Here is a 13,895-nt window from a genome sequence, read left to right as displayed (position 1 = left end):
TGCAGTGCCGATGGCAGCAGAACAACTTGTGGCAGAGAACCCCTCAGCATTAACTCACCATTTTTGTCGACTGGGGGGTACTGGAAGTTCCTTCTCATGTCATCCAGAGACAGGCCCTGAGAAGGGGGTTGCCCAGTGCTGCAAATTAAACAAGAGGTGTCAGTTTAGGTGAGACTGATGAAGGCTACAGGAGCTTTTTCTCCAGAGTGGGAGGAAAGGACAGTACTAAAAGACATCAGTGTGGGGGTGGACCACAGCAGTTCAAGTAAACAAAAAGCAAGAAGAAGTCATGAAGCAAGAGCAGGACCCACAGGCACAGTGGCACTCAGTTACCATTCTCAGAGTAACTGCCCTCAAATACCCCATTTGGGGCTTCACAATTATATCTGCATTGTCATCTTGGAAGCAATTCCAGGCATCAATCCAGGATCATTGCCATGTATTTTATATGTCACTGCTAAAAGGGTCCTGCAAATAAGTTTCTCTGGTGAGGAAGATGGTGGAATTATCTTCCAGTCATGAACCAAACCCACTGTCCTGCTGACAGGTAGTTTATCCCTGATCTCTGTAATGGGCACAGGTGACAGCACAGGTCTGGCAGAGTTCTCTCCTGGTCCTGCCACACCACCTTGCAGGAGCACAGCCTCCTTCCCTTAGTCACCTCAGCCTAAGCCTTTCAGAGGCTCACTCCCTCCCCGGGTGGCTCATACGCACCCCTGTGACCAGACAGCGTAGGCTCGAGCGTTCAGGGCGTATTCCAACTCGAACCGACTGCGCAGCGCGGCGACGTGGCTGCGGCCGGGACCTCCCCGGGCCACGAGGCAGTCCGAGGAGGAGGAGGGAGAGAGGGACCCGCTGCTGTTGCTGGAGGCTGGAGACATTAACTGGATTTAAAAAAAAAGGTACTGTTACTGCATATTTACAAGTCCTTCCTCATGTCTCTCATAAGTTGTCCCCCACTTTTCCTTGGACTTTTCCAGCAGCTCCAAAGCCACTGCTGTCCTCAGCTGCTGGCACTGTCCCTGTCCCCACTTGTACTCCTATCTGCTTGTACACACACAGACCCCCCATGCTGGGAACCAGGTCCTTACCTCAATATTGCACAGACACTCCTCTAACTTTGTGACAACTTCTGAGAACTCTGGTCTCCCCTGGGAACACAACAAAAAAAGCAGAGCTGGGTTAAAAATGGAAAGGGGCAGATCTGCTGTGAATAGACTGACACACGGGGATGGGATTTCTCTGAATTTCATGGCATTGCTGTCAGTCTGTTTGGGAATCTGATGAGAACTGCAAGTTCAGTGCTGAGTTACGAAACGAAGAGGTGTGTGTAGAACAACTTCAACTGCAATTAATCTCTTTTTCTGTAACAATTACATTTGAGCTAATAATGACTAGATCATAAGATTACAAAAAAGCTATTAATAAATTCTTGGCTCTGCTCTTTAGGTTGGCTTTCACTTTGCCCATGAACAGGACTTTGGACACAGTAACAGCAGTGACGAGCAGCAGACAAGCTGCCTTTGTGGCCGTCCTCCTCCTCCCCTTGTCCCTGTACCTGCACCCCCCCCCACAGCTGCTTCCCACTGCCTGCCCAACCCATTCCTGGACAAGTGTGTCCATCTTTGTGTGCTTCAAGTGGCACAGAGGTTTGTGGAGGCCACACTCGGGACAGGATCAGGCAAGTGAGGGGAATGACAAGTAGCCCTCCATTATTGCCTATCCGTGTTCTGTCCCAGCTCAGAGCTCAGCCTTCCCGGGAAGTTCAGGTGTGACTGAAGCAGTACCTGAGCACTGTTTGACAATGGAGGGCTGGGAATACTTTAATGAGGTAACTGCTAAATAAGCTACTTATTCCCATCACCACCTTGTCCTCAATAGAACCACCTGCAAGAGGTAGGCTCTACTTAAGGGCTTTGGGCCAAAGCCCTGCAGCCCTCCCAGCAGCCCTCCAGTTCAGGAGTGACAGCAGCCCTGCCATCCATGAAGGAAAGTTTAATAAAGAACAGAAGCAAAACACCTTGCAAGATAATTTTAACAACTTTTTGCTCACATCTTGTGCAAAGTACTGACCATCCATGGGGTGACTGTGCTATCAATTTCTTTATAATTCTGTCATGAAACTCTAAAACATTGGCAAGATGAAGTGATGTTGGAGTGTCACTGATGGGTAACAAAGTGCACTGGGACTCTGAAAAGATGGTTTTGGGGCTAAGTGGGCTGTGCAAATGCTGACAAGACACAGGGACTGCATCCATCTCTGTGCTTGCTTAAGTCAACCTTTAATATGCCATCTTATTAATAAATTTAAACTTAATGTGTGTTACATGCTGTCATCAGCAGTTATATACAGAAGTCTGAGAGCAGCAAGGAGTTTTCTACTCACACTATAACTCAAGTCATAATCAAAACTACATGATTAATTAGGTTTCATTGAATGGCTAAATGTCAATTTACTTTCCTCCTCAATTCACCAACTCTCCTGTATTTCCTGACACACCCCATTATCTGTCTGGGGGCTTTCTGCAGTGACCCTTCCCATGGAAACTGGTATTCTGGGGAGGGTCAGCCAGAGCAGACATGCCTGTTTTCCCACTGCCAGGGGCACTCACCTCGGGACAGGCGTTCCAGCCCCTCATCAGCAGGGCAGAGATGGGCTTGGGGATGGAGTAGCCGATGGGTGGGCGGATGTGGTGATAGGCCATGTCTGCTGCTGCTGCCGCTGCAAGGGACAGCCCACAGAGACCTGTTAGTGCCTGCACTCACACAGATCCTGGGAACACACCTGCTCACTGCTGAGACACTGGGCAGGCACAGGAACACTGAGCCATCCAACCTGCGGATAAAGGCATGGAGGTTAAAGGAGGCTTTTCCAGTCAGACTGAGAGCAGATGAGCTGCCCATCCCCATGGCCTTGGGCCCACCTCCAGCCACAGGACAGATGGCAGTGGGGGTCTCATTGGCAGAAGGGTCTGAGCCCTCCCTCCTTACCCGTGCTGGCTCTGACCACGTCCTACAGCACTCTTGACCTCTAATACTTCCTTTCAGACATCCGGGGGTCAGAATCTCAGGAGTGCCGAGTGCAGCCCTGGAAAGGCCACCCCCCCATAGTTTTTGGGTGTTCTCTTGAGACACATGAGGACAAGTACCAAGGAATGGCTTTGCAATCCCAACACCCATGTGAGAGACAAAAAAGCCTGCAGTCAGAATGACTTGTTCCTAATTCTAGACCTGGATAAGGAATTGTAGGTTATGTAGATCTGCAGGGAGTAATATACATGATTATAATGGGATATTTCTGAGCTTTTCACCAAATGCTGTATCTCAGCACTTAATAACATACTTCAGTAAACTACTGGTTAAAATTACACAGTGTAGCTACTTCTCCAGTCCAGAAAAATTTAAAATACTAATTCATTGAGCATCTTACCTGGTTTCAGGTGAGCAAATGGAATTTCTCCCGTTAACAGCTCCCAGAGGCACAGAGCGTAGCTGAAGACGTCAGCTTTGATGGTGTACCTCGTGCACTGGGTGAACACCTCGGGGGCCATCCAGCGCAGGTTCTGCGCACCAGGGAACAGCAGTCACACATTAGCAGTTTGCCTCCTCACACATGCACCTATTCCTGTCTTCGTATGTTTGTTTTCCTTTGTTTTCTTATTTCCTGCCTCCATCACTTCATAAAATAACTGGTAATTTGCCAGGAAAAATTTTCACCTGGCTTGCAAAATCTAGTCAATGTTTGTTACTGCACATGATATGTAACTGCATTAGCTTGGTGCTGTCTCAGCCCTGTATAGCCAGGCTGAGCAGACTTTAAACATGAGAGTAGGGTGAGAATAAAAGAAGAAGCCCAGCCTCCAGGCCTGCAGATCACATCATCAGGTCTGATATATATATATATGAATATATGCCAAATGATAGGAATTATATGATTCAGCTGGGAGAAGTAAAAGCTGATCACAGCTGTATTGGGCTGGGCCTGCTCTCTTGGGGTCTTGCCACTGCCTGCAGACCCCGAATTCTGAGGCTGCTTCACAAGGAACTGGCCTCTCCCTGGGGTGATTTTCAGATTCCTTGTGCCTTGGTTTCTTTACTCTGCATCTTTTACAGGACAGGACAGTCCTCCTTAGGTCAGCCTTTCTCAGGACAGCCCTTCTCAGGACAGCCCTTCTCAAGACAGATCTTCTCAGTGGGATGTCACCAAGGCCTGGCAGGACCTGGGTCTAAACAGCAACCTTTGCTCCTCACACAGTGAGTGCCATTACAGGGAGTTAAAGTGCTGATTAAAAGCCCTGGTGTAGTATTACTCATCCTTTGGCATCACCCGTCCCACATCACATTAGTAGTTAGGATGATGTGAATATTCCTGGCCATGGAGTGACACATGGGATGCATCTGGACTCAAAGACAACAACAACTGTCTTGTAAATCTGACTGTGAGCAACAGGCTATTGTGGAGAAAAGAACTGTGAAATAAGGGAATCAGTGTTGAGGAACTGATTTTCTGCTAGGAAAAAGAATCACCCGCCAACAAATGTGTGTGAGAGTCAGTCAGGAAGGGTGGATTAAATTCACTCTTTAGAAAGGAATTTGGGCAATAGAGCTCCCAAGACAACCTTATAAAACATTGTTTTCTATTGAAGATGTTATATATTCCCTCATCTCTGCGAGTAAAGACACTTCAAGGAAAAAAAATAAGCCAAAACAGAGAAACATTGAAGAGATGAAATAACTACAGCAGTCTACCTTTTCCAATAAACATATTTCTAATGTCAATTTCTCCTAAACAGGGTTTGCCTGTATATTTGATATTAATTATGTGGAACAAAACAAGAAACAAACCCCAGGTTGTTTTGTCATGTTGTCTTCATCCAAGGATTGCAGAAATCGAGATTCTGAAACAGAACAAGAAAAATAATTACTGTCAGGACAATACTGACACGCACCTTGTTATACAAAAGCCCTGTATTCAGTGCAATCCTACAGGATTGTCTCAGCCAGCACATGTTTAGTTTTAGAGAATTTGGGGTTAATTTATAAATGTTCACAAAAACTCCTTACCTCCAAAATCAGCAACTACAGCATGACCATCCTCATACAGGAGAATATTGTGACTGGGGAAAAAAAAAACTATAGGTAATGGTTTGATAGTGTCTTAAAAATGGTGAAAATGTTACAGTTTTTGGGTCATAGATACACTCTCGAGGAGTTCAAATTACCTGCATAGGTAGTCAAATGTCTATAGCTACATCTTTTATTTATTGTTAGAAAGTGCACGTTAACTCTGAGAGGCAAACCGAAAGCTTCAGCTTTTAATCAATACCAGAGCAAAACAGCTTCTGTAATTAGTTACAGACCAAGTCTAATAGTTTTATTAAATAAGTGCACTTAATCTCAGTGATGAAGATGATATTTGAATATAAGCACAGTGATGGCCTTCAAATAAAACTGCATGGACTGATTCTTTTCTAAGGCTTAGGTAGGTGTAAATTCATGGTGGTAATCCCAAATCTATGACGGTGTATAGAAGGGAAGGAGCAGATCCAAAGAGTCCATATAGAATGGACCATGCACACAAAATATCTTCTGCCTATTGCAAAACATCAGTTAGGAGGGAAAGTATATATAGAATCTATTGAAAATTGATTTACTGATTCAAGGATGTTACAGCAACTTATTTAATTTTCAGCAAAGAACACACATGAGGAAGTAGAAAAAAAGGCCATTTCATAAAACCATAGAATAATAGAATCATTAAGGTTGGAGAAGACCTCCAAGATCACAGAGCCAAACTTTCGACCAAATAATCCAACATTTGACCAAGGCTTTTAGAAATCAGCAACACAAACACAGGTTTTCAGACAAAGTGGGAACATGAGGAAAGACTCACAAGATGCCTTAGCTAGGTCACAAGCTTCCAGTGCCTCTTGGGATGAAGGTTTCCCTACCCCAATCCCTACACCTTCAGGGCCTAGGGCATTGGTCACAGTACCAAGCCTGACAGTTCAAGAAGCGTTTGGATGATACTCTCAGACACATGGTGAGACTCTTGGGGATGGTCCTGTGCAGGGCCTGGAGCTGGACTTGATGATCCTTGTGGGTCCTTTCCAACTCAGCATATTCTGTGATTCTGCTTTGGAAGGGCTGAGCAAATCACAACATAAAAGTGCAGGAATGTGGACACAATGCTGCTGACAGGATATTTATCAAATGCTGACTGATTCAAGTAAATTCAGAAGCGTGAAAAGTGTATGTAAAAACAAATGAAAAATTTGGCCAGGGCTTACATGGGGAGAAAAAAATGAAAGTGATATTGATGATCTCAACAAAAAGCACAACTTGCTCATATTAGAGCTGCAGACAGACACAAGAACAGTCAAGTGAGGAACACAAATTTCACCAGATAACAGTTTTAGGACAGAAAAAATTTAAGCTCTCCCAAGCAGGACTTTCACAAATCACTGTCTTTAAGATTTCTAGTTTCACCTAAAACCAACACGTGGGATGATAAATTTAATCATAAAAATGTAATCGTGACTCTTTTGATTTATATTCAATCTAATTTTAGCTCCCATACGTACTCTCCATCAAAATATTGAAGTGATTTGAGTATGACATGGGGAATTGTTTTTGAGATCCCCACTAGATGCCAAATGAAAATATGAATCAAACACAAAGCTGAACTAGAGAGACTCTTGAAGGCTGCACCCTGGACTGAGTGTAGGTACACAAGTCATAGAAAGCTACAGACTTTGCTGTGGTCTTCAATCAAATTTGGCCTCTGTCAGTAGGGACAAAAAATATCCCCAAGTCTCAATGTGAATAAACTGCATTGAGCCCTAGCTTCAACTTCAGTCTTCTCCAGGATTGTGTAGACCTTGAATAAATACGACTTGACAAGTCAAGGCATAATCAAGACCTGGATTGACAGTTTTTATTGAGAAGCTGAGAAATCAATTGACAGGCCCTTTCTCCTCACGGCATGCAACAGCCTTTCATAGACTCACAGAATCATTAAGGTTGGAAAAGATGTCCAGGACCATTGAGTCCAATCTGTGACCCACCACCACGTCGTCAACTAGACTAGAGCACTGAGTGCCACATCCAGTCATTCCTTGAACACTTCCAGGGATGGGGACTCCACTACCTCCTTGGGCAGCCTATTCCAGTACTTGACAGTTATTTCCATGAAGAAATTCTCCCTGATGTCCAACCTGAACCTCTCCTGGCCTAGAATATGACAAACAATGCTGAAAGGCTCATTCTGGTGTTGAGCACATGGATGGACATATCTGAGGGCAGGACACAGGCTCTGGAGGGTTTTGTCAATCTGTTACTTCCAGTGAATGCTATAGTTACTGATTTTTCTTTTCTATAGTAAAAAATACAGCACACAGAAACAGGGCTTGGAAGGTACAGCTCAAAAATGCTGTTTTTGCCTCAATGGCACTTGCAAATTTGAAAATCTTGGATGAGAAAGGAACTCTTAAACCTCTGTTTTGAGAAATACAGAAGACAAAACTGAGCTGAGCTGAGCAGGCAGAAGGTTAATGAGTTCAGCAGAATCAGAAATTAATTGTCTTCTGTTAAGATCACACAGAGATTGCAATGGTGAGAGCAAGCATCATTCTCTTCATGAAACCATGGAAGGAAGAAAATGAGAGAAGAATGACTAATGTGCAATCATCCTGCCTTTGTGAAAGGATGGTTCTTGGGTCTGCCAGCCATGGAGGTTCTCCCTCCCATGGCAAGTGACAGGCACAGCATGTCCTTTTCCCAGAGATCAGGGCCATGAAAAGATCCTTCTGCCTTTAACATGCTGTGGGTTTAATGAAAAGCAACAGCTATTTTAAGATTTCACAAGGGATGTTTGAACAAAGAGGAGTCGCAGACTCTATCCCCATTACCACCAGGCTGCCATCCTCTCTTTCATCTCTCTCACCAAGCAGCTCTCAGAACTGTTCATGGATAGTTAGAGCCATCAAATGCAGGTCAGTTGCTCAAAGGCTTGCTCCAGCCATGTTCAGCTGTTATGGCTTAAATTGAATTGATACTAAAATGGTCTCTTTTTTATTAAAGTGCTATAATCATTGTGGCTGTCATCCCTCACCATGGTGTAAGTAGTAATAAGCTGATACGTGTCACCATTGCGGATAGCTGTCAGAAGTGAAAAGCAAAATAAAACTCCCAATTATTCTCCAAATGGAAGGATAACCCCTTTTCCAGGGTACAGTACATGAAAGATTCATTTCTTTCTCTATTCTGTCAAGCCATATTGCCGATTTATTTAATGCATTATGTGTGGTGCATTAGATTTCAGAACTCACAAAGGGGGTTACAAGCTATGTGAGAATTTAAGGTAAAAAATATGAGACTCCTATGAAGCCAGTGGCAAAACTTAACACAATTTCACTCTTGGTCTTTCTCTTAAATTGTTGCAAAGATTTTCATCTGGTAATTGTGCCTGTGGGCTGGCTGGGACTCATGCTGCAAACACAACTGCTTTTGCACTGAAGTTGAGCTGCTCTCATCAGCACACATCAATGACAGCAGTGTCCCTACAGCAAATTATCTTCTGACCCTCACAAATATGATCTGTAAAAATTCTGTGGGGCAATTACATGCTTTCCAGCTTTCTAGGAAGATACTAGTTTGGGTTTTCTTTTGTGGAAAATGTTATTTAAAATCCTCCTTCTAAGAGCCACCACAGCCTGGAGCTGAGCTGTGAGGCCCGAACCACGGAGCTGAGCTGAGACTTGGCTGCCCTAGTCTGAGCCTTGGCTGCCCCAGAGCAGTCCCACAGGCTGCAGTGGTCAGGCACAGGGCTCTCGGCTTGCATCACAGCCAAGGCAAGAGCTGCAGCCTTGAAAACAAGGCTCTCCCTCAGAGACCGTGGGTTGTGGCCCAAAAGGAACCTATGCAGTGACGCGGGGATGTGAAGGAGACTCAGAGCGAAAGTGGGGGATGCCACCCCAGCGTGCCTGTTGCTCTCAAGGGCTGACAGAGCTTTTGCCATAGCAAAAGGATCATTTTCATCTCCAATCTTGCAGTCAATGCAGTTTAGGTATTTCACCCCCTGTTGCTGAAACATGCACATCACGAGACTGTTCTCATAACTACAACAGCAAGAATGGGCTTCTTCCTGTAGACACTGAGGACTCAGTGCTCCTACTCAGATACCACCAAAGAGAGGGATGAGTGCCTGGTCCTGTGTGAGACCTCAGCTCTCGGAGGAGAGCAATCAGAGCTGCTTTTAGCTGTAACAAACCAGCCAAGCAAATCAAGAAACACATGAACTTGTAACTACAGGGAAATACTTAGCGTAAAAGAGACAAAACAAAGGAAGAAGATGAAGTGACAAGGGAAAGTGACAAAGTACTATTTGACAGCAGGTGCTGGGCTAAAATACACGGAGAATTCAGAAACGGAAATTCAGAAAAACCCAAACAAACAGATGCAAGAAAATGCTCTTTTTCAGCGACTGCCGCCTTCAAGGACAATGACAGTTTGGCAATTGCAACTTGTAGGGGTTTGTGTAACACTTCTGAGATTACTTCAGCTCAGAGCTAATGAGACCTGACGTGGTTACAGGAGTCTGTGGAGGTCCCTGTGTCTTTGAGCCTTCATGTTCTCTGATTATTTAGGTTAAAGACAGAAACTGACCTGTTCAAATCCCGATGTATGATGGGCTGTGTGAGATTGTGGAGGTACTCCATGCCTTTGGCCACATCTACAGCAATGATTAATTTAGACTGCAGATCAAGAGTTCTGTATTTTGGGGAAAAAAAAAATATTACTCAAAGTTAATAAGCAGACAAAAATTGTCTGTAAATTATTCTTATGTGTAAATCATGCAACCTTCAAAATTGTTTTTCATACAAAATAATGTTATATAATCTATGTAATGTAAATCTATATATTGTAAAATAATGACAATAACAATTTTGTGATTACCAGTTTCCCTTGTACACCAAATTAACTGAACCAAAGATCAGCATTTTCTAGTGTGTTCCTTTTTCTGTTGCTTATACTGAAATGTGTATTTACATCAGCACAGATTCCCTACTCTTTCAAATTCTGTGCAGAAAGTCTGAGTGGAGGATAAGGGGAATACCTCTTCTGTTCATGGAGCAGGGAAAAGAGCGATCCCCCGGAGATGTACTGGGTGACGATGGCAAACTGGCTGGGGTCGTCCAGGCACGCTCCCACAAACTGGATGACACATGGATGGTTCAGTCGGCAGAGAATGGAAACCTCCCGGCAGAACATGTCCACGTCAGACTTGGAGCAGTAGGTGTTGGCTCGATAGCTTAGGATTGACACGAGAGAAAACAGAAAGGCAAAAATATTATAAAATACCATAAAATATGGGCTTTCTTAATACTTCAAACTAGGCCATTGTCCAAACAGGATGGAAAAGCCTGACAAACGTACCGTTTGATGGCAACAATTTTATTTCTGCATCGTCCCTTGTAGACTTTTCCAAAAGACCCTAAAATGATTTAAAATAAATAAGCACAGAGATGTTTGTTATGAACATCACATATTTCAAGAGGATGCACTTTCCATTCTGGTACCTGAGCCAATAATCTCGTGGAACTCTATCTCGGAGAGCTGAAGGTGGAAGTGCGACGGCAAACCAGCGCGGAGGAGGAGAACGTCAGCCTTCTCTGCAAAAGAAACATTCATCCTGTTTGCAAAACATGGGTCAGGGGAGGACAGAACATAAAAGCACTGAACTTCAGAACCCTTGCACTGAGAAAGTTGACTTTCCCCTGTTAATTGAGTGCTAATCCTGTTCCCTTTCTTCCATTACCAAAGCAAAACCCAGTGACAGTCAAATCCTTGCAATGCCACAGTTGCCTTGGCATTCCTGGCTTTAGCAGCACATCAGCCATGAGCACTTTCCCTCATCCCCAAACTCTGCCTGTGCCATGGCATGGTTGCACAAAATTCCTTACATGGAGAATCAGTTTCTTTTTTTCTGTGCATCCAGTGCTGATTGCTGTTGCTGGAGATGCTATTCCAGAGCCAGATCCTAGTGACATGTGGAATCTAAATTTTGCAACTAAATTTAGTTGTCAAATCTCTCTATCTTGTTGACTTTTTTGGTTTATTGCTATAAAGTTTATCATAATATTTCTAAATGGAACAATTGGATGGTGCTGTGTACAAGATGTAAGGATTTGAATATATTCAGTGAACATTTAAAGAGGAAAATTGAAAGCACTACAAAATAAAAAAGGAGGAAATATTTCAAAATGCAAGTATTTCTCAGAATATTTTATCTGTGTTTGTTTCAGAGCAACACAAGATATTTTTGAACAGAATTTTTCTTGTAAAGATAATCCAGGCATTTTATAGTGGGATTCAATATGGTATTTATTTTCATTCATGGATAAGTGGGTATTTCATTAATGCTAATTCACAAAACAGTCTTCTCTCGAAGAAATAAAAATAAATACATTCTTTAAAGTAAATGAAAATAACATAAATACAAGAATTGTCATTATGCTGAGTAGCAAAGCTAAGTATGCTGTTTCATAAAATTATCCCAGGGAAATGGAACGATGAACAATGAAAATTTCAGGAATAATGAATCTTGTGCAAGATATTCAGGCTGACAAACATGGTGGGTAAAAAGACCACAAAAGTTCAAGTTTTCCCTCGCCATTGCAAATACCTTTTGTCATGCTTTTAATCTTCCCCAGAGGGGACGGCACTGACACGTAGGAACCATCTGAAATAAAGAACAGAGTGAAATTTATGGAGTTCAATGACAGCATAAGTGTCTGTGCTGATAAATTAATGAGGCATTGATGGGTGAAAGAATGACTAATAAAGGATGAGAATTCAAATAAATACACAAACGCATCTGATATGAGCTGGTTTGGGCTGGGATACAGTTAATTTTCTCCACAGTGAGGGGTACAGCAGATCAGGGTGTTGTATTGCTTTGTTGTTGTCCTTTTAATAATCAGCATTACAAAATCTCCCTGGGTGTGCTTATTGCTTGCCAAAATAATTTCCAATGCACACATAACCTTAGTCTAATAAAGAGTTATGTACACTTGAGCTATACTACACCTAAACCTGGAACAGGCCAAACGATGCAGGGAGCAGGTTGATGCTGCTGCTGGTTGTAGGTTTCTCCTGTTTACATACCTGGAGCACTACATGACCCAGACAAACCCCAGGGTACAGCATCCTCATCTTCTCCGAGGCAGTGCTCCAACACACAGCCAAAGGTTTTGTTTAATTCCTCTTCCTGGCTTTTGTCATTTAGTTACCAATGCAAATGAGTCTTTTTGTAGTGAAAAGGGTAATTAATTATTTCCAAGGGGGAAACAGATATCAAAAGATATTAAAAAATATGAGGGGGGCTGAGTACAGAAGGAAAAAATATCAACCACCAAAGAAACATCAGAACTAAATAGCACAAAGAGAACAGCTACGCAAGGCATTCAGGATGAGGAAAGGTGTGAGCAGTGGTTGACAGGGACTCATCTTCAGCTCACAGCTTTGGGCTCCTCTTTCCAGGAGTAACATGAGCTGACAACTCCAATTTAAGATAACGGAAGACTTCTGACATAAATTAAGGGTACCTGGAAAATGGCAAGTCCCATAACACTGATTTTATTTGTGCCAGGCAGAACTGACCCAAAGCTCCCTGACATGGGTGGATCATTTCCAGAGACTTCAGCATTCTCTGGATCAGGCCTTTGGTTAGAGAATAAAGTGATTGCTCAGCCCATACCTCCTCCAGGCTGGGAGTATTCATTGCAGGGGGATTCATCCTGAGGTCTCTTGTAATGCTTCAGGAGGGTCACAATGGCATCATGACCTAGGAAAGAAGGAGGAAATATAAGGACTTGCAGGTAACTCAGTAGTCTTTTTTTGGTTTTGTTGTTTCTGTTTTGTTTTGTTTTGTTTTTTTGTTTTTAATTGATTGATTTATACAAAATCAAGGGATCTTTTAAAAAAAATGTACAACATGCCTATAAAATATGCAAACAAAGACATGGTGGTGCTAATCTGAAACCTACTGTGATTCTTAACTGCAGAAATATGGGAAATTCCTGCCAGTAAAAACAAGCATGTTATCTTCATGAGTCCACCTACTCCTAAAATGTGAGATATGGCAAAGGAAAAACCTGCTGCAGAAATCCTGCAATGGAAGTTGACAACAGTCTTCAGCAGACCTGACAGGGAAACCAGTGCCTGAAAAATTTGTTTTGGAATCCTAACCCGGACAAATTTTGTCACTTATTGCTGCAGACAACTGTTTTAGCACCACAGAAACACACTTCTCCTGAAGTTTGTGCTGGATTAAGCTGACATTTAACAGAGATCTGAGAAGAATCGAAGGGCTGAGGTTTATAGTGCTTTGTGCCAGGACCTGGAGAGCAGGTGGTGAGAACTCTGTCTGCAGGCACTGAAGAGTTATTCTGCAGGGTTATCTCCTTCCCATGCTGCCCTCTCCTTGCTGCACGGCTCCTATGGATTTTGTAGCAGAAATTAGAAAGTTGAAATACCTTTCTCATAAGCCCACATCAAACAGGTCTGCTCATCCTTTTCTCCACTGGACCTGCTGGGATCACACGCTACCAGATTCATATCAGCTCCGTTATCCAGCAGGAACTGCACAAGGCGAATGTGGCCGTGGTAGCAAGCGCAGTGCAATCCTGGAACACCAGAGAAGTGTGGGGAGCACAAGTCTCACAACATAGCAATATCACTGCAGCAATAACTGTAAAGTACAGATTGATTTCCTCGATAAAGGAATATATTGTCAAAAAATACCCGAGGCAAGAGGTGGAAATTAAACATTAAGGCTACAAGAACCAATCTATTGCCTCTGCACAACGTGTCAGCATTTCCTCTGCCACCTG

General features: G+C 43.2%; 1 protein-coding gene across 1 annotated transcript in view; it reads right to left on the bottom strand.

The window, feature by feature from the left end:
* Positions 1 to 13,895, bottom strand: part of LOC108492882 (serine/threonine-protein kinase TNNI3K) — a 31,932-nt gene that overhangs the window by 1,461 nt on the left and 16,576 nt on the right. Inside the window, exons 11-24 of the mRNA XM_017805716.1 lie at positions 13,539 to 13,688; positions 12,761 to 12,847; positions 11,687 to 11,743; positions 10,581 to 10,673; positions 10,438 to 10,495; positions 10,118 to 10,312; positions 9,667 to 9,771; positions 5,065 to 5,117; positions 4,846 to 4,898; positions 3,431 to 3,563; positions 2,613 to 2,722; positions 1,092 to 1,151; positions 715 to 884; positions 59 to 138 (exon numbers count right to left, since the gene is read on the bottom strand). Of these exons, the coding sequence (XP_017661205.1) occupies positions 59 to 138; positions 715 to 884; positions 1,092 to 1,151; positions 2,613 to 2,722; positions 3,431 to 3,563; positions 4,846 to 4,898; positions 5,065 to 5,117; positions 9,667 to 9,771; positions 10,118 to 10,312; positions 10,438 to 10,495; positions 10,581 to 10,673; positions 11,687 to 11,743; positions 12,761 to 12,847; positions 13,539 to 13,688 (1,404 nt within the window). The remainder of the gene's footprint in view (positions 1 to 58; positions 139 to 714; positions 885 to 1,091; positions 1,152 to 2,612; positions 2,723 to 3,430; positions 3,564 to 4,845; positions 4,899 to 5,064; positions 5,118 to 9,666; positions 9,772 to 10,117; positions 10,313 to 10,437; positions 10,496 to 10,580; positions 10,674 to 11,686; positions 11,744 to 12,760; positions 12,848 to 13,538; positions 13,689 to 13,895) is intronic.

This window comes from Lepidothrix coronata, unplaced genomic scaffold, assembly GCF_001604755.1.
Source record: "Lepidothrix coronata isolate B3197 unplaced genomic scaffold, Lepidothrix_coronata-1.0 Scaffold12, whole genome shotgun sequence".
Classification (NCBI taxonomy): Eukaryota; Metazoa; Chordata; class Aves; order Passeriformes; family Pipridae; genus Lepidothrix; species Lepidothrix coronata.
Note: the sequence above shows the minus strand (reverse complement) of the source record. Positions and strands in the feature narration are given on the sequence as shown.